At 38.2% G+C, this 25,128-nt stretch overlaps 1 protein-coding gene across 12 annotated transcripts in view; it reads left to right on the top strand.

Moving 5' to 3' along the window:
• KDM4C (lysine demethylase 4C) overlaps positions 1 to 25,128 on the top strand; it is a 204,782-nt gene that overhangs the window by 35,000 nt on the left and 144,654 nt on the right. For all 12 annotated transcript variants that reach the window (XM_087957743.1, XM_087957736.1, XM_087957742.1 and 9 more), the window contains exon 8: positions 8,904 to 9,007. In XM_087957743.1, the coding sequence (XP_087813869.1) occupies positions 8,904 to 9,007 (104 nt within the window). The remainder of the gene's footprint in view (positions 1 to 8,903; positions 9,008 to 25,128) is intronic.

Genomic DNA, 25,128 nt, shown 5'->3' with positions numbered 1-25,128 from the left:
ATGTCATAACAGCCTCACAGCTACAATTTGCATAATCAGCAAAGGTTAATAAACTTGCAGACTGAATAGATTTTAAGCTTAATTACATATTTATATTAAAAATGTAGCCCAGAATTGCAGTAACTAAAAAAAAAAGCTGTGAGGTACACCAAAGTTGGACCTGCTTAACAGATGCCTATTGAATTAATTTAATTTTCCTAAATAATTAAAATGCTAAAATAATGCAGTAAATGTGGTGAAGCATTGCAGGTTATCTAGGTCAAGCCAGTACTTGATATATAAAATTAAAGGAAACCTAGGATTTTTCCCCATTATCTTTTCTGCCGATCATAATTATCCCATTGCCTTTTATGCATGAATGCTTTCGTCTTTGGAATTCATGAATACTTGATTGACTATGGCACCTACAAATATTTTATCTAAAAGACCATTAGACTTACATCTAATAAATGCAGAAGTCTAATTTTGCTCTTTAGATTATTTTTCATTTCTGTAGTTTTTTCCTTTTTGTATAGCAACAAATGTAATAAAATATCAAGTGAGCTGTTAGTGCAATTTTGAAATTAGACGTTTCTCGGTAATACTGCTGAATACTTAAGATATTACAGTAGTTTGCATAGTTGTAAAATGCAAGGTAAAATAGAACAGATTTTACTTTTGATGACAAATCTAAATGGCAAATGACAAATATTATGAAGCTATATTGCAAAGCACATTTTAGAAGAGATATATGTTTAAAAATGTTCAGACAGAATCTATAATGATCAGAAAAATGATGAACAAACTTTACTGTTTTTAGGTATATTTGAATATAGTTCTTTGTGCAGATCATTTGTCTTTGAATTACGTTTTCTTCTTTGTTTGTATTCAAACTGTATATTGGAAATAAAAATAAATACACACAATTTCCCTATACATTACTGTAAACCAAGGATCTTCAAACTTGGCAAGTTTAAGACTTGTGGACTTCAACTCCCAGAATTCCTGAGTTAACATGACTGGAGGAGGAATTCTGGGAGTTGAAGTCCACAAGTCTTAAAGCTGTCACGTTTGATGACCCTTGCTGTAAATATTGTAGCTTAAGATAGTGTCTTGTCAAAGTATGGGTCAAAAGTGAGCCACAATCCTTAGGGGCATATAAGAAAATAAAACTTATAAGGGAGTGCCTCTGAAGCAGGCTTAAAAGCACTGAAACGTTTTTAGACCAGTGATGTTGAACCTATGTGTGTCAAAAGTGACACCCCACGATTATTTTGGGTGCAATGGCAGTGTTCATAAACACCCATCAACTATTCTTAAAAGCACACCCTGTTCCCTTCTGGTTTTTGGAGCTACAGAGGCTGCACAAGAATGGTTGTGGCCTGCACAGCCTCTGAAGTTGCACAAGAATGGGGAGTATTTTCATATGAGTTTTGGAGGCTCAAGAGACTGTGGAAGAGCATTCTCTGAAGCTGCAACAAGAAAAAGGCCTCATGTGATCCAGAGCAGCTTTGGGTAGGCTGCAGGAGCTCTCAACAGAAAGGGAACGCCACCTGAAGATAAGTGTTATGCGGAAGCAGCTGCACCATTGCCCAAGATCCTGTGGCCCTTTGTCAAGTGCCCTGTCAGGGTGTGATTTAGATGGGTGGGTGAGGGGAGACATAAAGGATTGTTTCTCTTTTGTTCAAGGGGATGGTGACATACCAGCAGAGTTAGGCATTTTCTAATTTGTTGATATGCCAAGCGCAAAAGTTTTGCTATCACTGTTGTAAATTGTGAAGTCTAAATATTTTTTTCTTGGGGGGGGGGGGGATTATATCGTAGGTTAAACTTGACTTTTAGAGAAGGAATAATCATTCTTTGATGACACAAGATTCTTTTGCAAACTTATTTATTTAAAATTCTGACCACCTGACTTGATTTTCATTCTTCAGAGGAAATTACTATAGAATGCAGACATGATATTCTTCCGATTAAAATCGGAATTCCGATTTTTTGGGGAATCACACCCCCCTTTCCCCCCCTTCTTCTCCTCCTTCCCCTTCCCTCGGAGGCCCCGAGTCAGGAGTTGCTACCGCTGGCGCGGCTCTGCGTGGCTCCAGTCCCGCGTTGCCTCAGGAAGGGAAAGGCAAAAAGGAAGAGCCTCAGCGGCGCTTTGCAATGGCAGCAGCGGCTCCTGGTTTTGCCTTTCCCTTCCCGAGGCAACACGGGACTGGAGCCGCGAGCCGCGCCGGCGGTAGCAACTCCTGACAGCCCCAGCCGGATACCTGAGCGGAGCCCGGGCGGGCGGGCGGGCGGTGCGAGCGAAGCCCGCTGAGCAGCAGGAAAGGGGAGCTGGGCAGCGATTTCTTGGCGCGCGGTGGGGGGGTCTCTTTTGGCCGGCCCCGATTTTTTTTCCAGAGGGGAATATCATGCCTGAGAATGGAAGGAGGAGGGAGTTGTAAGGCTAGGGGAGTGAAGGAGGGATTTACAGGTAGCAGTATCAAGGAAAATACTGTAATCATGGGTGAATGTGACAAAGACAATTTACAGCCTGCCAGTGTTTTGCAAGCTGCAACATTTTAACAGTGGTTTAAGAGAACCTTTCCTATGTTTTTTAAAAATTTGATGAGTAAAAGTAATTCTCCACACTAAAGGAGAATGAGAGGAGAGGAAATAATAAAATCAATCAGATTTGCCATCCACTCTATTCAGAAATCAACACTGAATCAGTCATTGCCTTTATGTGACTTCTCTCTCAAGAATTAATATTAAAGATATTTCAGTGGTAACATTTTTTAAAAATATGAAAATGAGGTAATTGTGTCTGCAGGAACACTATTTGTATTCTGATTATAATGCAGAAATAAGTAAGTTCATTGTTTTAATTAAAATAGCCTTTATTTCTTTTATTGTCAACGAAACCATAAAATTATAATAACTAATTTGATTTTATAGCCTTGTCAGTTTCTAGCATGGTTGGTTATACTTGATACACAGAGTAAGAATTATTAAAAGCATATATTACTTGCTATTTCTTGCCCAGCCCTAAGCTCACTTAAATCATTAGTTTATTCATTCGGACGGCAGGAAATGTATAAACTTATTTATCATGTCAGGGGCTTATGAAATTTCAGATTTGGAAACTCCTACCCTAGTTTTAAGAACAAAATAATTCTTATAGAGTACTTTAAGTCTATAAAGAAAATACTGTTACAATGATGTGAAATTTGATTGATAAGGCACGTTTAGCAGATCTGTAATACATCTTGAGAAAGGAGCAATATTTTACTTTTCATAATTATTAATATCTGGCATGGTTTTTGAGACCCAAGAATGTATTGTGAGCTACTTTTGAGGATTTTATAATAGATACTAGAAGTTGTTTCATTTGGTATACTTTGTCAGTCCTATTTTACTCTACTGATATTAGAAAATTTGGGGCTAAACATAGGTTTTATTGTATTAAATTATAAAGAGGCTACATAATGTGTTATGTTGCCAAGTTAACACAATATAAACTTATGGCCACTGAAATCAATGAGCCCAAATCTGCACTGGATTGTTATCGTTGTTATGGTATTTTTTAAAAAATGAGGCTTTACTAGGACTATTGTTTGCTATTCTGGAACACATCCATATGTCTGCTTATTGGCTTCACTGCCTAGGAATTGTCAGAATAAATTTTCAACATTTTCACACTGCAATTTCCATACTTTAGAATATATGTAGGTACTGCCCATTGCTTCCCATTATATATAGTACATTGAAATGTTCTGACTTTGTTAAAGCGTATGACTAAATATGTACCTGACTCATTTTAGAAATGATTTTTTAATCTGTCATTCAATTTCTTTAATTTCCATTTTTGTTGTGATTTTTTTCCTAAAGAGTTTTCAGTTTGTTAGTACCACTAATTTATTTCTGTCTCCTCTATTGCCTCTTTTAGAGGTATTTTACTCAGTTTAATAGACTTCTTAGAATGGTATATTGCAAGGGAAGTAGAAATCTGATATATCATGATATTATTTTTATTATGTTTAAATGATTACAACTGGGAGAAATGAAGTATATGTTCTGAAGTCTATGGTTATTTATCTAAACTCTTTATCAATGGATCTGTCAAAAGTGGTGCAATATCAAACAAAAATTAGAAAATTTTTGTTACATAACGTTTTTGAATCCAAAAATTGAGGTAGTGCATAGAAAATTACCAGTAATTATTCCTCAATTTTAACAAAATTTGACATAGTAATTAACATTCAAAGACAGCAGAGAATCTGATCAAACTTCATTGGCTATGCTGTGACACCTCTTTTTTATCTTAATTTATTGTTTCTTAGGAATATGCATTGTTGATCTAACTATAAATCATTTATGTGGAAAGAATAGCTCTATATTACTCAAATTCTCTTAAGCATATATACAAACATTTTATTCTACTTAAGAGTAATATTTTACTAAATATCAAATAATATTATTGTATAGTGCCCAAAGTATCCTGCACATATTGTATTAAATTCTTACAATTATGCAGTATTAAAGCATACTTTTTCACATGGCATGCTAAGCTAAACCCAAGCCAGTCATATAGCATGTGGAACCATAAAGTGGCTTGTTTTAAAACTTAAGATATCATCTATAATTTTTCTTAATAATGGTTTTTAATAGATGCATTGGCACAGGAGATAATGTCTCTAGTTAAAAGTTTGACTGTTCTTTATTTTTATGACCATGTACAAGCTGCTATATCTCAAAACTAGGAAAAATAGCATAATCCTGTAAAATAAATCAACAGCACAAATGACTGAAATGATGGTTGGATTGTACATTGCACTGAACCACGGTATATTCATCTGTATTTTGTTGAATAAACTAGATTGGATTCATTCACACATCATGTTAAAGGCAAACTTTGAGAGTTAAATCCAGGTTACATTATTTGGGCTAGAATTTGCTCTGCTCTAAAAAAAGGAACAAAAATATGAATTCATTTTCCAGTTACTCAGGTAGCTGCCTATGTATGTTCTTTTATTTTAATTTATGGGTGTCATTGAAATCACAATGCCGTAAAATTAGTTTTGTTCATTTTTGCTCTTGTTTGTGCATATTATATTGCTTAAACTGGATATGGCTATCCAGTTCACTCTGTGAAAAAGTCTCGGCATCCTTTTGGATGATGTAAACATCAGTCAAAGATTTGGTGGTCCTGGACATGAAACATACCATGTCATAAATATTCACATTCCTTTGAACATTTTGAAGTCCCATTTTTGCAAAAAAGCTGGAAAAACTTTTGGATCAATTCTAGGTTCAGCCTAGCATCTTGTAATTTAACATTTTGTTTCCAAGGAGCCTGAAGTTAATGTGTTTTGACACTTTTAAGAAATGCTCAGCTCCATCCAGGCGCCCTGACTCCACCCCAAATAAAGGGATTAAAAGGTTGTAAATCGAAAAAAATTGGGAGAAGATGACAATTAGACTTCTCAATTATTTTTTAAACAAAAAATTCCAAAGAATTTACATAACATTATAAGTTGCATAGCAGAAATGTCTATCCAGTAATAGAAGAAAATAAATGCTACACAGTACTATTAGCAGGGCACTAATCTCACTATTTTCTGTACTAATATATATGAGGTGGCTGTATGGAGTCACTGAAGCAATAGGCGTGAGATTAAATGGACTCCAGAAGATGGTAGAGGAGAGGAAGGCCTGGAAGAACGTTGTCCATGGGGTTGCGATGAGTCGGACACGACTTCGCAACTAACAACAACAATAAAATATTTCCATTGTATTATTTTGTCTCTTTTTTTCATCCAGGGTTTATGCCTCCTATCATATTTTATTTGTTACTGACCCAGGTTTGATTTTAACCATATACTTACATTCACATGTAACTCATGTAATATTATAGCCATCTAATTGCTCAATATTTCATAGGTGTGCTTAAAGTATTTTACTAGTACTATTTTTACTAAATAATTCATCACTTTGGTTTTATTATTTGGGCTCTATTTCTGTATTCATTTCATTGTGGTAAATTGTTATATCAATTTTATCGACATTTTAACACATTCTAGATTTTAGGTGTTTTGCTTCTCCACCCCCACCCCCCTAATTATTTCTCTTACAGTGCTATGACTTTTTGTGTTCTGTTCTTTTAAGAAATTTAGGAAGCTTAATTTGCTGGTCAGATACTGTAATAAAGAGTATTCACTAATTGAGCACTTGGAGTAAAAATCCAAGTTATAAATATATCTAATTTCACCTCATTTAATTGTACTTTGCATTGGAATAAATAATTTGCACCTCATACAAATAATCACATGTTGCTCAGCTAATAATCAGTATTGCAAGAATAACAAAAATACTTCAGTTTTCTCTTTTATTTTCTTGACATTTAGGTATAACACTCCATGCATATATTAAGATCCAATTATATTCATGTCCGCTTATTATAATCAATCCTTGATAATTAAGATCTAAAATGAACTTAAATGCAGGATCTAAAAATGAAATTTTTCATAGTTTTTAATTGGCTGTATTCCTGAGACTGAAGACAGAAAAATGACTTCTGTCTCTTGTGTCTTCTGTGCTCTCTGACCATAGTTGTTCACAGAATGAAAATTATAAAATACCGCCCACCTACTAAGACATATCAAGCATATTGTATTTTCATATGTATAATGTTGGAGATTATGGCATTTGTGCAAAAATGATATTGGCGTTACAAGTATAACCAATTTAAAATATTCACAGAAGATTGGCTTTCAAAGCATGTATCTTGTATTGTATTTCCCTTCCTGCTGGGATGATATAGGATATAATTTTCCAGGGTCATTGTAAATATACATTCTAAACTGATGTGCTGGGCTTAATATTCTGTGCATTACCTTACTTCAGTGGTTTTCCAATTTAAATTAACTTATGACCAGTCACCACATTTGTTCAGGCCCTGATTACAAATCCATAAAGAAGGTGATTTAAATAGTCTCTTCTTTCTTCATTGATTTTAATTTAAAATTTAATTTATTTAATGCAGCACAAACCTCTAGATTTTAAAAGTGTGATGATGAGTTCATTTCAAGTTTATGGCTAGCAGATAGGTTTTTCTTATTCCTGCTGTTGAATTGATCAGTCTTCAGTATCAACTTTCCTAAAACATTGCACTATATAGGTTGGCATTTACTAAGCAATGAAATAAGGTTTGATGCATTTCATATGAAATTCTTACAATTAATACTTGGCTTTATTAAATGCTGATATTTTGACCATTCCTGCCTCTATTTATGTGTCAGAACTATAAGTATTATGAGTCCGACTCATAGATCAGAATACATCATGTGGGGCTTTATAAAAAGCTCCAGCTTTTGATTTATTACATTGTGAAATGAGGTAAAATAGAAATATCTATGGACAAAATGCAGCTGTCTACAATGTGGAGGTTTTTGTGTTTGTGGTTGAACATGTGAAAGTTTCCATATAATCTCAAATCTTGTAATACAGAGTTTGGTAAAATAGAAATGAGTGCCTAACAATGCATAGAGTCACGGATTCTCTTCTTGCTAGCAGGCCCACATTTCACATAATATTCTTGGCTGAAGTATTTTGTAACTTCTGGGAAAATGTGGAGGCCAAAGAAGATAGAACAAATGTTCTTTTATAAAACAACATTCTTTATCAGGAGTTTCAGCTGTACTATTAATAAATGATCAACGTGCCTCTTATTTCAGTATTTATTTAACAAATGGCGTGTGCTTTGGAAACATATTACTAACTTCTTAGATATCGATTATTAAATATTTTGAAGTCTTTAGGATAGTGGATTGGCAAGGAATATTTTGATAAATAAATAAAAGGGTTTATTAAATTAATGCATTCTAAAGGGTAAATATTAGCTGCTAACCAATCTAAATGTGGATTGATACAAGATCAGGTTCACTCTATGTATTTTAGATAAATTGTATTTATACTAGGCAGGAAAAATAATAAAGGCAAATTTTGTGTCAGAACACTTTTTCTTCTTTTTTGTTTGGAAAATATTAACCAGTTTTGTAATATAATTTTGCAATTATTCTGAGGCATTTGGTTCTTGTAATTGAAAATTCTATAAAGAAAATTGATTGAAAAAGGCAAGAAAAATGCTTTTGGAAAGTATAGGAATTTTTATAAAGTAAGAAATTGTTTCATGGGTTTTATGCAAGCTTTCTCCAGAAGGAAAATATCCATTATTCACGTAAGGCAACTATATCACAAATATCTTATTTCTCTGAGGAAGGTTTCCATTAAAATATGTTGGGCAATTTTACGTTTTATTAGTTGCATAAGTTATTCAGTAATGCATTGAGGCTTGCCAATGTTTTTGTGTTTAAATAATAGTGTTATTCCCATTTTATTACTTTCAATAGATAAAATTGTCAACACAATTTGTAAGTTCCTTTTTAGTAAGGTTCTCAAAGAATCCACTGTTTTTGTAGAAAGAGTTGCCATTGTATGATCACAATCTGTGTGACAAATTTCATTAGTTTGATTTCTTGAAAGTTAGGTATAAGACTTGCCGTTCTGTAGAAAGAAAATTTGAATCGCCCAAAGATGCAATTATAATTATAGTATTTTCAAATTATCTGGAAAAGCTATCAGTTTTACATGTCAACAACCATGATAATAAATTATTCAACAGTAATTGATACTGTAAAATTATTCCTGTGAGATTGATATGTATGTTAATATAATTGCTGGGGGAACTCTTTGAATGAAGGATTTAGTTTAAAAACACCATTGTTGATTATATGTGTTCTCTTTTGTTTGTCAGGCAGAATGCTGTTTTTGAGAAGAGTTATTGTTCTATATATGTTTGATTATAGATAAATTCAAATAATCTATTCACATTATACTGTTTATTAACTAAGTCTAATACAGTTCATTTGTTTTTGTTTTACTAGGATTTTTCCCAAGCAGTTCTCAAGGATGTGATGCTTTTCTACGCCATAAGATGACATTAATATCTCCCTCAATATTGAAAAAATATGGAATTCCTTTTAATAAAGTGAGTTATTTATGATGTTTGGATCCTTATCCGTTAGATCAAATAATGCCTAGGAAATTACATTTATCCTTACACAAATTCAATTTTAAACAAACATATCGATGAACAAATTATGATGTGCATATACCGTATTTTTCGCTCCATAGGTTTAGAGGAGGAAAACAAAACAAAAAAAATTGGAGCAGCAATGTAGTGAGGACAGGAGGCAGAGCCTGAGAGGAGCACAGATAGGTGTCCTCTCATGTGCCAGCTCTCTGCCTATTGACTCCTGCACTGTGGGAAGGAGACAGAAGAAGTGGGCAGTGAGAAAGAGAGGTGGGGTTCAGCACTGTCAAAGGACCCTGTCGTTGCGGCCCAGCTGCTGTTCATCAAAGGACCACAAAGGACTTTTTTGGGGGGGAAAGTGTGTTTTATGGAGTGAAAAATACAGTACTTGGTAAGGGTGAGGAAGGCATGAAATAAAACTTTATTTATTGAAAACACATACCACCTAGATACATATTCCCTCCCTCCCTCCCTTTTTCTGGATTTTCATCCTACAAAATTTGTAGATTTGCAGTCTTTTCGTGAAAATTCCAATCTAAGTTATATCTTATATTTTGTTCAAATAATTCAGAGCAATGTATGTGGTTCTCTTATTTTAGTAGGAATAGACGTGTCAATGTAATTGTATGGGACCAGAACAAACATTTCAAAGACAGTTATGGGTAACCTAATTGTCTTAAAATTGGGAATCTTGTTATAGAAATCTTCAAATCTTAAACTGCTTTGGGGTGGAAGTAGATATTGGTTGACGAGAATGTAATGGATTTTGCTTTTAATTAGAGCCTTTCACCTGTGCAGACAGATGCAAACTAACTGGGTTTGGTGGTTCACTATGATCAGTTTGCAAAGCTTTTTGCAGACAAATCACTCATATCTATTTTTATTTAAATACTCATTTGAATATTTGTTAGATCAATAGTAGTAGATACATTTTTGGCACCTGCTTGCCCACTTAAAATTATATATGTTTCAAATTATGCAGTCTGTAAACATGGATATGATTCTTGGCTATATAGGCCTAACTACATGTGTACTTAGATCATCTGGACAAGATATGTCCAAAATTAGATTAGATTCAATTTTGTTCCTTTGGGCACTAAGAAAGTTGTGATCAATTCAGTAAATGGTTTATTTTGGGATCAATTCAGTGAATGATCTACTTTGGCATTTTGGGTGTTGGCAGTTCTGCTGGATTTTGAGCATATTTTCATTATCACCAAACATGGCAAATCTCTCAATCTTTAGGAATTGGGGTTTAAAGGTATAGTTTTACCAGGGCTTTACTTCTTTCTGTTAGATTGTGCTCCAAGGATTGTGCTGAAGTATTTAATTAATTAATTTTATTTATTATTAAATTTATTTGCCACCTATCTCACCATGAGACTATTCTGAGCAGCTTATTTTATTATTTTCCATTCTGTTTCTATAAGAAATCATTTGTAATTTAAGAGATTTGAAATCACCAGTATGTGAATAACAGCCAGCTCTTTCCTTCCCATCTCATTCTAAAGAAATTCTTGGGATCTTGAAGAAGGGATTTTATAGGGACTTCCGGTTTGTCGGCTTCACGGCGGCAGGGATTCGCGAGCTGCGCGATCCCTGCTGCGCTAGCCGCTTTGGTGCTCGATCCGGACGGGTCCGAGCTAGGCTGCCTGCAGGGGCAGCTGAAGATAGGGGGATCCGGAGAGGGGTTTGGGGGTGTTGCAGAACCCCCTTTTCCCAAGACGGTGCAGCGGCGGTCCGCAATGGCCGCCACAAAGAAGCTGGCAGCCGGGTAAGAATGCGCAGGAGGAAGTGGAGAAAGTTTTTGAAAAGAGAAAGTTTTCTTGGTTCCCAGGACTCTAAGACATATTTAACAAAACTCCTGAAAATTATGACTTTCTGAATGATACCTTCTAGAAGAGGAAAAAAGCGGCAGTTTGGTGGTGCTGAAAGGAAAGTTTACTCTCCTTCCCAGGAATTAATAAGTGGACATTGAGAAACCTGTTTTTTCAGGTAAAACTAGCTTTATGGGATAAGTCGGAAGGGAGAGGACAAAAATATATTCATCTGGTTTGATTTTGTTGGAGGAGATGCCTTAAGGATTTGAAGACAGAAATAGAACTCCAATAAGGCTTCAAAATACAGATTTGGACTTTCTTTTTCTTTTGTCTGATACTACCCCTGGAAGAGAAAGGGAGAATTTTGTCTTGGTTTGGATTGATTGAGGATTGTGGATTTTGGGATTGTTTTACTTTTTTTTGAAATATCTTGGTTGGTGTAAGAAGAAAGAGGGGAAAAAAGAAAGAAAAGAAAGATCTATAATGGCTTTTCTTTTGAGGAACTGAGGGAAGAATATGAGCAAACAAAAGCAGCCGGTAAAGATGGTATGGAAAAAGCCTTCCTATTTTTAGAAATGGCGCTGGTTAACTATCAACAAACAATACAACAGATGGAGGCAGAAGAACAACAACAAGAAGAAGATGAAGACAGCCATCTTTAATGAATTCCAAAATTTAACTAAGAAAGAAGGAAGGAAGAAAGCGAGGAAAATGAAGGACTTAAGATCTAAAAAAACATTTAAGAAAGAGAAAAATAAGATGCAAAATAAATATAATGATAGTAAACAAAAGAAAAAGGGAACACAACAGAGAAGGGATGCCAGCAAGGCAGAAGCTAGAAGAAGTGGGGTAGGAAGATCTGGTGGGGAAGAAAGAAAGGGGAAAGGCGGAGAAAAGCCACAAAGTTTTGAAATTAGATGGGAAAAGAGGAATTTTTAGGGACAAAGGGTAAAGTACAATTTCCTTAAAAAAGATTTTGCAAGGTACATAAGATGGTATTGTAACATTTGTATTAGAAATAGAAAATTAGAATGGCTTAAGAGTTAATAAGAAATTAAAATGTTGAAATGTTTAATAATGATTGATTTTAAAATGTAATAAAATATTAAAGGGAAAGGCAATGGGAATGTTATAAGATTTAATATTTAGATTTATTATTTAACTATGTATTTAATCATTTTGGATTTATCACTTTGTTTTTATTGTTATTAAAAGAAAAAAATTAGTAGATAGAATGTACCAAGCAGAATCAGATTGGGTATTAGGTGTTATTTTAAATGTTAATCTAATTAATTTAGGGGGAGGATAGAAAGGCATCATACTCTGATTAGTGATTTCAGGAGAAATTCTTTTTTTTTTTATAAGGAATGAGATAGAGGGATAATAAAGAATGGGCAAAAGATACAAATATAATGATTTAAATTAAGATGGATTAAATAAGATAGAATTATGAAGAGTGAAATGTGTGGAGAAGTTTATATAGAAGATATAGAATGGTAAACAAAATAGGTAATGATATGTAAGATGAGCATGAATATAATTGAAGCCCATATAAAGAGAGGTACCTGGGGCCAAGTTACTTTCCTAAAAGATTTTTATATGTTTGTTTGTTGTGTGTTTATGTTTTTGAGAGTATTAATAAAACCTTGTAGAAATACAGAATGAGAATAATGGTAATCAAGTCAGAAAGAAATAGATGAAATAATAATAGTGAAATTGAATAAGAGGAAAGAAAGTAAAGAGAAATTGGATAAGAGGTATTTTTATGCTTAAAATGGCTTAAAATAGAATTGTATTGTATAAAATAAAGTTTTATCTGACTTATTTATTTATTTATTTATTTATTTTATTTGATTTGCCAATTGTTTACAAGATAATAAGTATAAGTGTATACATAGTTGTGAATACATGAAATGGGTACATATAAGAAAAATAAAAGAATAAGAGAAACAATAGGACAGGGACGGGAGGCACGTTGGTGCGCTTATGCACGCCCCCTACAGACCTCTTAGGAAAGGGTGAGGTCAATAGTAGACAGTCTAAGGTTAAAGTTTTTGGGGTTTGGGAAGAGACTACAGAGTCGGGTAGAGTATTCCAGACATTGACCACTCTATTGCTGAAGTCGTATTTCCTGCAATCAAGTTTGGTGCGGTTTACTTTGAGTTTGTATCTATTGTGTGCTCTTGTGTTGTTATGGTTGAAGCTGAAGTATTCATTGACAGGTAGGACATTGCAATGTATGATTTTATATACCATGCTTAAGTCAGACCGAAGACGGCGTAATTCAAGGTTTTCTAGTTCTAGAATTTCAAGTCTGGTGGCATAAGGTATTCTACAACGAGTAGAAGAGTGGAGAACTCTTCTTGTGAAATATTTCTGGACTTTCTCAATTGTGCTAATATCAGATACGTAATGAGGGTTCCAGACTGATGAACTGTATTCGAGTATTGGTCTAGCAAATGTTTTGTATGCTCTGGTTAGTAGTGTGATATTACCAGAGAAAAAGCTACGTGGGATTAGGTTAACAACTCTTAATGCCTTTTTGGCTATATAGTTGCAGTGGGCTCTAGCACTTAGATCATTAGAGGTGAGTATTCCAAGGTCCTTTACAGAGCTTGGGTCATCAACAAGATCTTGACTGTTCAGCTTGTATTTTATTTTCTGATTTTTTTGCCAATATGTAAGACAGAGCATTTATTTGTTGAGATTTGAAGTTGCCATTTGTTTGACCATTCAGATACATAGTCAAGATCTTTTTGTAGGGTAGCAGTATTGTCTGTGGTATTGAACAGCTTTACATCATCAGCGAAGAGAACGCAATTGCTCTTAATATGATCACAGAGGTCGTTTATGTAGAGTATGAAGAGAGTTGGTCCTAGAACACTGCCCTGGGGACACCACTATTGACAGGTACTGGATTTGATAGGACGCTCCCGATTTTGACCATTTGTTGTCTGTTTGACAGGAATGCTTCTATCCAGTTATTCAGTTGTCCAGAGATACCATAGGATTTTATTTTTAGGAGTAGTTTGTCGTGTACTACTGAATCAAAGGCTTTACAGAAGTCTATGTAGATTGCGTCTATTGCTTTGCCCTGGTCGAGTTGTGTCGTCCATATGTTTTTGCAGTGTAAGAGTTGCAGATTACAGGATAGTTTTTCTGAAACCAAATTGTTTATTGGAGAGTAGGTTGTTTGTCTCTAAGTGGAGGATGATGGATTGGTTAATAATTGATTCCATGACTTTACAGGTGACGCAGCATAAGGAGATTGGCCTGTAATTTTCAACTAGGCTTGGGTCTCCTTTTTGAAGATGGGGATGACTGTGGCTTGTGACCATAGGTTAGGCAAGGAGCTGGTCCTGAAAGATTTTTCAAAGATTATGCTTAGAGGTTTGGCTATGGCAGTGGATAGCTTTCTTAAGAAGTAGGCACATATTCCATCCGGTCCAATAGATAGAGATGGTTTTAGATTGCGTAGTGATTTTTCAACATTGTCTTCTGTGAAATCGATATGTGTTAGATCATTGTTGTTATCTGTGGTACGGCTAGGAAATACTGGGCATGATCCATTGCTGTTTACAAATACTGAGCGAAGAATGTGTTAAAGATGTTGGCTTAAATGGTGTTGTCGTTGCAGTCTTTACCATCAGGTCCTATCAAGGGAGGGATGGACCTTGAGTCTTTTAGTTTGTTGTTTACAAAATTGTAAAAAGCACGGGTGGAATTGGTGCTTAGAAGGTTTTCCTCTTGTTTGATGTGATAATTGGTGCATTCGGTCTTTATCTGGTGGCATAAATTTTTGTATCGGTTTTTGAAATTGGCCACGTGACCAGATTTGTTTTTCCGCCAGAGAGATCTCTTTTTGGATTGAAGTTGCCTTATTGATATGGGTAATCTGCTTTTTGTTTTGTTTTGGGAGTTGTTGTTGGAACATATAGTTTGATGACTCTTTTGACTTCAAGTAAAAATATGTTGTAATGGTCTTCAACGGTATTGCATCCAGTGAATAGAGATTGCCAATCAAGGGATGAGAGATCGTTGTCTATAAGATCATAGTTGCCTTTTTGAAGTTACAATAGGGATTACATCATTGTGGTGATTTTTGTGTGGACGTATGTTGAGACAAAAGTCAATCATATTGTGGTCACTACTGGAAAAGGGTTTTTAGTTTGTATTCCGTAAATTAAATTCAAGCTGTTGCAGAAGATGAGATCGAGGCAGTTGTTTAGTCTAGTGTTGTTGATTACTAGTTGTTCCAGTCCCAGATTTGTAATAGCATTGTAGAAGGTTGTGTGTATGATTTCAGTTGTACAATCATTTAGGGTCCAGTCAATATGAGGTAGATTGAAATCACCAAGAAGGATAAAAGGGTATGGGCAGGATGCAGCCCATGTTAGTAATGTATTTAGCTTGTTTACATGTTCGATGTCATAATCAGGTGCTCTGTAACATAGTAAGAATCGAATTGTGATATTTAAGGATAGTTCACAGATGATGGTTTCAGGAAGGGCAAGCTCCTGGGTAAGTTGGATATTTTTAGATGTAAGGATTTTTATAGAATATAGCAACACCACCTCCTCGAGCGATTTTCACGATCTGATCGGTAAACATGATAGTCTCTTACTGTGGTAATGGAGTCGGGGAGATGCATTGAGCCATGTTTCACAGACAAATATAATGTCGAAGTTAGCCATATTTAGGAGGAAGAGAAATTCAGGTATTTTATTCACGAGGCTTCTTGCATTGAGTAGTTTGCATTTAAGGCCGGCAGTAGTTGGAATTGAGGTAGTTGGGGCGTGCGTGCTAGTCTTGGGTGATGGTGGATGGGTTGAGGTAGGGTTGTGGTTGAGGGTAAAAGCTGAGTATTGGGTTGCGTGGCTTACTTTTGATACAGTCAGCATGGTAGTCAATGTACAGGTCCTTCTCTCCATTGTCTAGACGGTTTTTGAGTTCGATGCGGAGTACACGGGAGCGGGCACGTTGCTGTATGGTTAGGTCAGGGCGGCAACGGAGGTTCTTATGGTTGGTGTTGGTTTTGGTGAGTGAGTTTATAGTATAAATGAATTTACGTTTGCTTGATTCATTTTTGCAAATGACCCTGCACAAGCGTGGGGCCACAGAGCCGTCTCTGTTTTTGAGCTCTCGGTCGATGCGGGAAATGTCAAGTATTTCATCAGCTGAGATGGTTGATGCTTGATAATCTCTGATGATGTTTCGGACAGTTGTGATGTCATCATTGACATTGATGTCTTCTAGACCAAATAAGATGGCGTTTGGACGTTTCGTTCATGCTCAACAGCTTCTCTGATGAGGATTGGGATATCAATATTTGTCTGGGTTGTGTTTATTTGTGGATTGGGTTTTGGATTGGATTGTGGTTGTTTGGTAGAGATGTGGTTTGTAGCTATTGGATGTTCAGGTTTTTGCGTTGTGTCTTTTTTTTTTCAAGGTTGGATATTCTTTCTTTACGGCGTCCAGGATGCTACTATGGTGTTGAGGATGTTTTAATGGTTTCGATGGTAGGGGATGTTTCAATGGTTTCGATGGTATCAACTCTTTCAGACAGATCCAGTTTGGGTCTGCATGATTTGCAGAAATATGGAAACTCATTGGATGATTTTAGGTATTATCTGCTCAGGTAATCCCAAGCAGTCATGATGAGTGTATTTTTTACACAGAGAACGTTTGTAACTTGTAAAGTAACTTGTAAAATTTATAATGGAAAAAGGTTCAAATATGTAATGGTTGATGATGATTTGTTTGTCTTTGAAATTAATAAAATTTGCTTAAAAAAAAAGAAGGGATTTTATAGGGACTAGTAAACTGAAGATGAATTCTGATCATACAGATGTATTTTTCTTTGGTAGATCTGATTTAGGAATTACCTTTGAATGAACTAACATTTCCTTTGAAAACTCCCTTTAGTAATTATTCTGGATGCAGATGTGAACCTGGAATTCCAACTGTCGTGTGACTAGGCATTACTTTGTGTAACTGAGATTGGTGGGCAATTATAGCCATTGTGGGAGAATGCAGATTTGGGCACTTTGACCCATTCAAGTGGCTTTCAGACTGAGGCTAAGCAGCCATCTGTCTGGGATGCTTAATCTGGATTCCTGCATTTATTCTTGATGACTTAAATTGATCCTTCCAATTCTTCCAGTTCTGTGATTCTAGATATGTCATGTATAGATTATTTCAGTGCACTTTTATTTAGAGCTCTTTGGAGACTTTTAAAAAAAGAAAAGAAAAATTAGTTCAGAATGCTATAGTCTGTTTGTTAATAGGAATTGTGTATGGAAAATACATAACTATTTTGTTGAAACTGTTTCATGTCTTCCAGTTTGTTTGTCTGTACTGCAAATTGCTTGTGTTAATTTTCTTTATAGCTCCAAATGATATAGAAATAGAATATTTGAAGTATAACATTCTTCCATATGAAATTGTTTACCTGTTGGTAGCTTTATCAGATCATTTTTTATATTGTAAGCTGTCTGTTTGTGATTATGATTTTCCATTATTGTGACTAGGAATTTAAATGAAATTTATATTTCCAGAAAGCCCCATCTCATTTCTTATCCATACATTTTGAGAAATTAGTGGGTCTTTCTTTTTAAAAGTGCCATCAATATATAAATGTATTACTGTTTTTATTGAATTGCTTCTATTGCACAATGTAATTTCTGTCTGCTGTTTTATGGTTTTATATTTATTGTTGTCAGGGTAGGCCAGGAACTCTTTACGAGTTGACAATTGTTCTGTAAGCCATTTGCATTCTTAAGTGGGATAGGAATGTTTTAAGTAAGTGAACGATGACATTGCAGACAAAGAGATCATTCCAGTCTTCTCCAGTATGGACGGCCATTTTAAATTGGAGATGTGGAAGTTGTAGTCCCAGGTGTTTGGCAGACATTGCACTTGGCTCTCTTAGGAACTCTTAGGTATTTATAATTGCTGTAGGAAGGCTCGGATAAAGATGGAATATTAAAACATTTAATCTCCCATTTTTTTCAAAATACAATATAGACGTATAAATCTACAATATAGAAGTAAGATTGGGTGTCCTGTTAAAGGCAAACTCTAAGCAGACTCTAAAAGCAGAGAGGAATCTCAATAGGAAGGAATGAAAACAAATAAGAAAACTTAAACCTTTCCTTAAGTTGAAAAATAATATAATATAAAACCACTGCAAAAACATATTTTTTTTGTTTCATACCCTGCCATATAGTTTGTAGTCTTAGAGGGGTAGTTGAAAACATTTTAAAAAATGACTGTTTAATTGTAGAACAGCTGCAATTTTCTCACAAGAGTTATATGCCAGAAAACACAGAAAGGGAACCCCAAATCAGCCAAGAATGTTATCAAAACAAAATGTGGGTTTCTTCCATGTAGGAACAAGAAATGAGCTGCAAGAGATTTGTTACTGTGTATAGGTGGGAAAAAGAAATGTTAAGATTTAAAACTGCAGCCCACTATAAACAGAAAGCTCGATGGTTCAAATCTGCAGCGGCTATTGTTATTAGGGCTTCTTTTATCTACAGCAAAACAAATTATATATCCAGACTAAATCTGTTGCTCCTGTGAATGCATTTAAGTTTGTAAAGAAGGATTAATTGTTAAATTCAGGACAATGGTCTAATAGGTGTTATGTTTTGTAAAAAAAAACATAGAGTGTTTAGCACAGTGGTTCTTAACCTGGGCGATATCGCCCCACAGGGGGTGATTTCATTTTTTAGAGGGGTGATGGAACGAAAAGGGGTGATGTGGGGTGAAGGAATGGAAAGGGGGCAATATGGGGGTGATGGAGCGAGAAGTTTTGGGGACACTTTTGAGACTTTTTCGTACAGTGAACCGCTGTATATCTGTCGTACAAAAACATCAGATCGCTTGCTATTAGTGGATTGAACTGTGTTTTAAAATGTTCCTCCAGCTAGCTTCAGTACAGAACACTGTACATACGTGAATACGCATCACTCATCTTCATGCGCGTTGCGCAGCAGCCTCTATCACTCTACCCATTAAATTCGTTGCTCTGATTTTTGTTGCTTTCCTTCTGTAAAAGTTTTCTTTGTGTCTTTTTAACCCTTATTACAGTGTGCATGAATATATATTTCTCCCATGAGCTGTTCAGAGCATCCAAAAGTGGGAGGTGCTTCAGTCTCTTCTGGAAAGGCTGGGCTTAAAACTCCGGGACGCTCCTCTTCCTCCACGGGACACCTCCCCAGCGTCCCCCAGTTTTAGCTCAGCCTTCAGGGAAAGAGGTTGTGCACTCCCTGACTGGAATGGTTTTCTGATTCAGGTTTTCTCTTGGGTTATTTCAGCTTGTAAAAATCTTCACCATTTAATTTGGCCTTTTTCAGGCTTGTGCCTCTATTAGGTTGCCTCGATCAGTTTAAAAACAGTTTTTTTGTAACTAGCGGAGCCTGCCACTCCGCGGACAGCCTGAGGTGACTGCCTCAAGCAATTATCTTATCTAACTTTCTAATTGTCTTCTCTGCGATCGTAGTGGAGCGCTCGCAGCCGCGGCTCACTTCACCTTGCCGTTTCGTCTGACAGGAGCATTTAACTCGCAAGTTAGAGCCTCAGCAGCAGCGGCTCGTTAGACTTCTTAGACATTAGCAGCGGAGATTCTGGCTTCCCGCCTTTTTCAATGGCTGGCTCAAGTTCGCGCCTAAATATCACAGGCGCCATTCCCCGCTGGTTTCCCTTTTGGGGGACCGGGGCAGTACCTTCCCACTTCGTTCTCCCTGGGTTTAGCTCTCCCTTGTCTGGCTGACGTTGGATAAGCAGGCTAGTCATTAAACAGGAATTTCCTTGCAATTGCCTTTGGATCATTTCTTTGGAGTGAAGCCGCAAGTGCCATTTTAAACAGCGGGATGTTTTGTTTTGACAGGAAAGAATCCACCTCAGATCCTGTATAGCTGGTTTCCCTTGTTGGGGACCAGGGATCCAGAAAGTTCTCGCTTGGAGCGCTTGGGGGTTTCTCTTGTTGGGGACCCTTAGATACTGTTTACCATATGCACAGTTTTACATATAGATATAGGCATATGTATATGGGCATAGGTGTGATGTGTATGTATGTGTGTATGTATATATATATATATATATATATATATATATATATATATATATATATATATATATATAATAATCTGATGATGCAGATGAGATTCTGCGAAACACAAGTGAAAACTGATAATGAGACTTACAAAGTGCTAGAACTGAATTTCGTGGGAAAATACCCGAACCAAGCCAACACCATGTATTATATATATATATATATATATATATATATATATATATATATATGTATGTATGATGAGAAGAACAAAGACACACTAACACTTACTCTCCTGGAGGAGCGTTCTTCTTTCAACCACAGGGGAAAGCATCACCCCAAAGTACAAATATGAATAACAATAATAATAATAATTTTTTAAAAAATTAATTAAAAATTAAAGTCAGAGGCAAGAGAATCAGTCATCCACAATGGAAGGTGACAACGCTTTCTGCTCCAAGACAAATAAGTCCCGAGATAAGCCAGTGGGCCCCAAAAAGGCCTCTAAGGCAGCGGATAAGGATGCCCATAGATGGCACCTAGCTTTGGAAAGGCAATTGCAGAAACGAGCCAGGGAGGCAGACAAGATGGCTATGACACAACAATCTGATCAGGACCCAAGTCCATTGTTGGGGCCCTTGGACTTATCTACCCAGCCCAGGCAGGCTGTTTCTGGACAACCTCCCATAGGCACATCTCCTCCAATGAGCACTGCTTGGCTAATCCCAGAGGCAACCTTCACCCTTACGGTCGCCGGCTTAAGACAGGAGGAGGGATTACCTGAGACTATCCCCATCAAAATGAGGCAATGGATGGAGATGGTGATTCAAAGGGGCATTGCGGCTGGAGTTCAGCAATCCATCAGGACCAGACACTTCTCGGCCGCTTCGGATGCGGGATCCCTGTCCGCTCGATCCTTTGCGCATATGGGACAACATCAAACTCAGGTATTCCCCAATATTCCTAACATACCAGCCCAGGGTCTTCGGGAGGAGGTGGAATTTGAGGATCAGGATGTTCCCATGGAGGTGGGGTCGATCCATCAGATGGACTTGGGGTTGTCAGAGGCTGACCCACTAGAACGGGGAATGTCGGACGACGAAGGCCTCATTCCGGACCAACCTACCTTTTCTGGCCTTTTTCGCCCGCACCTCTTTAAATCCTTACTGTTCAAGGCAAAGAACACCGCTAAACTAGGCACATCAAACCCTCATCCATTGTCAACAGGGTCTCAGGACGAATCCGAGGATCTAATATTCTCACAACCAGCTAATGAGGTGGAAACTATTCCTGTCCCTCGTATGTTTGCTGAATTAGTACAAAATCAATGGGCATCAGCAGCATCATACCCAGCCCCAACAGGGTACGATAAACGATATTATAATTTGGCACCAGAGTTTTCAAATTTTCTCAAAACGCCGGAGGTGGATGAGCCCATTGTGGCACTGGCCTCTTCTTCAACCTTTCCCAACGAAGCCGAGGAAGCCCTGAGACCGGAAGAAAAGAGAGCAGAGTTGGCACTCTGTAGGGCGCACGTTTCTGACACCTGGGTCATTAGGGCAGCTATAGCAGCGTCCTTTTTTACATGGTCCTCTCTACGATGGCTCTTCCACTTGAGGGATATATTGCCATATCAAATGTCAGAGCCCACCAGGACATAGCTGAAATTATTGCAGCAGCAGAATTCTCCACCGACGCCACATTTAATGCAGTCAAATTCTCGTCTAGGGCCATAGCATCTCACATATCAGCACAGAGACTGCTATGGCTCAGGCATTGGCAGGTGGATACCAAGCATAAATGCAAGTTGGCATCAGCCCCAATATTGGGGGATAAATTATTTGGCAGTGTCTTGGAGCCCCTCCTTATAGAGAATAGAAACATGAAAAAAGTGCTTCCCCCTCTTTTTCGGAGATCTGAAAACAGAACGCCCCAGTCATTTCGAAGGGGTTCCTTTCGGCCCTACTATCAAGGCCCATACGTTCCCAGATCTCAGAGAACATCAGGCTACAGGCCCAGTTTTAGACAGGATAGGTCTGAATCTTCCGATAGAGGTCAGCGGGGAGGCCAAAACAGAAGAAACCCCAGAGGCACCGGAGGCCAATTTTTTCGTTGCCCCAAGTGAGTCCTTGACAGCAGTTCCCATTGGAGGGCGGCTAAAATTGTTTGCTGATCAATGGGACAGCTCCACCTCTGATGCGTGGGTCAAGGACACTATTAGGTTTGGTTTGGCGCTAGAGTTTCAATCCTCCCCCCCGAACTTTTTCATTAGGAGCCCTAGGTCCACGGACCCCATTAAGAGGGCGTTGATGCAGGAGGCTATCAATCATCTTCTACATATTCGGGCCGTTAGAGAGGTCCCATCTGAACAACGGGGTCAAGGCTGTTACTCTCTATTGTTTGTGGTCCCAAAGAGTTCGGGGGCTGGAGGGCAATTCTGGACCTCAAACGTCTGAACAGATCATTGGTTTATCGAAAATTCAAGATGACTACTCTCCAGTCCATTCTGCTCAGCATCAGAGAGAACGATGTCCTGACCTCTATAGATCTCACAGAGGCTTATCTACATATACCAATTAGACCTGCTCACTACAAATATCTTAGATTTTGCTATTGTGATCGGCACTACGAATATATCGCCCTACCATTCAGTCTGGCTTCGGCCCCTAGGACTTTTACCAAGGTCCTAGCGGCTTTGGCTGCCTCACTCAGGATCAAATCTATTCACTTACAATGTTATCTGGATGATATTTTAATTTTGTCATCTTCCAGACATCAAGCAAAATTGGATACCAAGATTACTCTGGAGACCCTTCAGGGTCATGGCTTTTCCATAAATTGGGATAAAAGCCATTTGATCCTCTCAACTAGGTTAGTTCATTTAGGGGCAGTGAGAGATACCATGGAGGGCAAGGTCTTTCTCTCTCAGGACAGGTTAAACTGTATCCAGTCTTTGGCCAGAGAGATCAGAGCCTTAAAGAGGGTTTCCCTGGCAGTGCTGTCTCAACTGTTAGGGAAACTGATTTCTTGTATTTCCATTGTGCCTTGGGCTCAATTCCATTCTAGAGAGCTGCAATAGTTCCTGCTACCTTTCCAGCGATCCGGAAGAGCCACTTCCAACGTCCGGATAAAGGTACCGCACAATGTTTTCCGATCGCTCCGCTGGTGGTCGGAAAAAACGATAAACAAGGGGTGTCCTTTCAAGGAACCTTACAGGGCAATGATCACAACCGATGCCAGCCTGGTAGGATGGGGAGCTCACTTCCAATCCCACACTGTGCAGGGAATTTGGACTATTTCCAAACAATCACAAAGCATCAACCTGTTGGAGCTGCGAGCAGTTCACCTGGCCTTACACAGTTTTCTACCCCTTTTCCAATCACGCCATGTTCTGGTCTTGACAGACAATATTACAACCAAGGCCCACATAAACAGACAGGGGGGTACCCATTCCAAAGTTCTGATGCTGGAGACGGCCAAGTTGTTCAAGTGGGCCGAGGCCAATCTGTTTTTGCTCAAGGCAGAACACATAGCAGGGGCCTTAAACACACAAGCGGACTGGCTCAGCAGGGCCACGATAGATCAGGCAGAGTGGCGCCTACACCCGTCTGTCTTCCAGGAAGCAGTGCGGAGGTTTGGGCAACTGGTGATTGATCTATTTGCCTCTCCTCTCAACGCCCAATTGCCCCGGTATATTTCAAGGTACCCGACTCAGGGGGCGGAGGCCATCAATGCCCTGCGATGTCAGTGGCCTCCCGGACTTCTATATGCATTTCCTCCACTCCCGGTAATACCCAGGTTGATCCAGAAGTTATTGGAGGAACGAGCGGAATTGGTATTGGTCACCCCTTACTGGCCCAGGCGAACATGGTTCGCAGACTTACAGGACCTGTTGAGAGAACAACCTTGGAAAATTCCACTGTCAAAGGTTTCCCTCTCCCAAGGGCCGATACTTCACCCAAACCCACAATGGCTCAGTCTAGCCGTATGGAGGTTGAAGGGAGCCGTTTAAGGGCCCAACAGATTTCAGAGGATGCTATTGCCACCATTCAAGCATCCAGACGGTCCACAACAAATCGTACATACGAGGCCACGTGGTCTGCTTTCTGTCGCTGGTGCCAGGGGTCTAAGATCGACCCAACTGCCCCATCAATAGGACAATTATTGGACTTTTTACAGGAGGGGTTGATCAAGGGCCTATCTCCAAATACTTTACGCAGACAGGTGGCGGCTTTAGCCTCAGTGATAGCCTGGGGTGACCTCCGTTCCATAGCGCACCATCCACATGTCCGCAGCTTTCTTAAGGGTGCTGCAAACTTACGACCTCCTGTAATTCACCGCTATCCCACCTGGGACCTCAACAAGGTGTTAACCGCACTTACAACTGGCCCGTTCGAGCCTTTAAGAACCGCTAGTCTTAAATTCCTGACATATAAGGTGGCCTTCCTAATTGCAATCACATCAGCAAGGAGGATTTCCGAATTGGTGGCATTGTCAATGAGAAAGGACCTGTGCATGTTTCATGCGGACAGAGTGATTCTCTGATTGGATCCATCGTTCACTCCTAAAGTAAATTCAGCCTTCCACAGAGCGCAGGAGTTGGTGCTTCCAAATTTTTGTCCGAAACCATCTCATAGACTGGAGCATCAATGGCATCGACTTGACGTTCGAAGGGCCTTAAGCATCTATCTAGACCGCACGGTGGCATTTCAAAAATCTGAGGCTCTATTCCTATCCTTCAACCCATCCACTTTAGGACAAAAGGTGTCGTCGACGACCATCGGTAGATGGTTGAGAGCCATTATAGCTAAAAGTTATGAATGCCAGTCCATCTCAGTTCCTAAGGGCATTACAGCCCACTCAACAAGGAGTGCGGCAAAATCAGCAGCATGGGCCACATGGGCTTCCATAGACGAAATTTGCAGAGCGGCAACTTGGGCTTCACCATCTCCCTTTGTCAGAAATTATAAAATTGATGTCTATGCCTCAGCGGATGCTTCATTTGGCAGAAGAGTCCTGCAGAGGGTCCACAGAGTTTAGGAGTGGATTTCGATCCAGACGGAGTCCCTCCCTAAGGACAGGCCAAGCTTTGGTATGTCCCACTTCTGGATGCTCTGAACAGCTCATGGGAGAAAGGGCGTTGGTACTTACTTGATACGCCCGTTCTCTGTGAGCTGTGAAGAGCATCCAGCCCCACC

This window comes from Notechis scutatus, chromosome 2, assembly GCF_049901735.1.
Source record: "Notechis scutatus isolate UNSWTSFEM ecotype Mainland chromosome 2, rNotScu1.2, whole genome shotgun sequence".
NCBI lineage: Eukaryota > Metazoa > Chordata > Lepidosauria > Squamata > Elapidae > Notechis > Notechis scutatus.
This window is presented reverse-complemented; position numbering and strand designations above follow the sequence as displayed.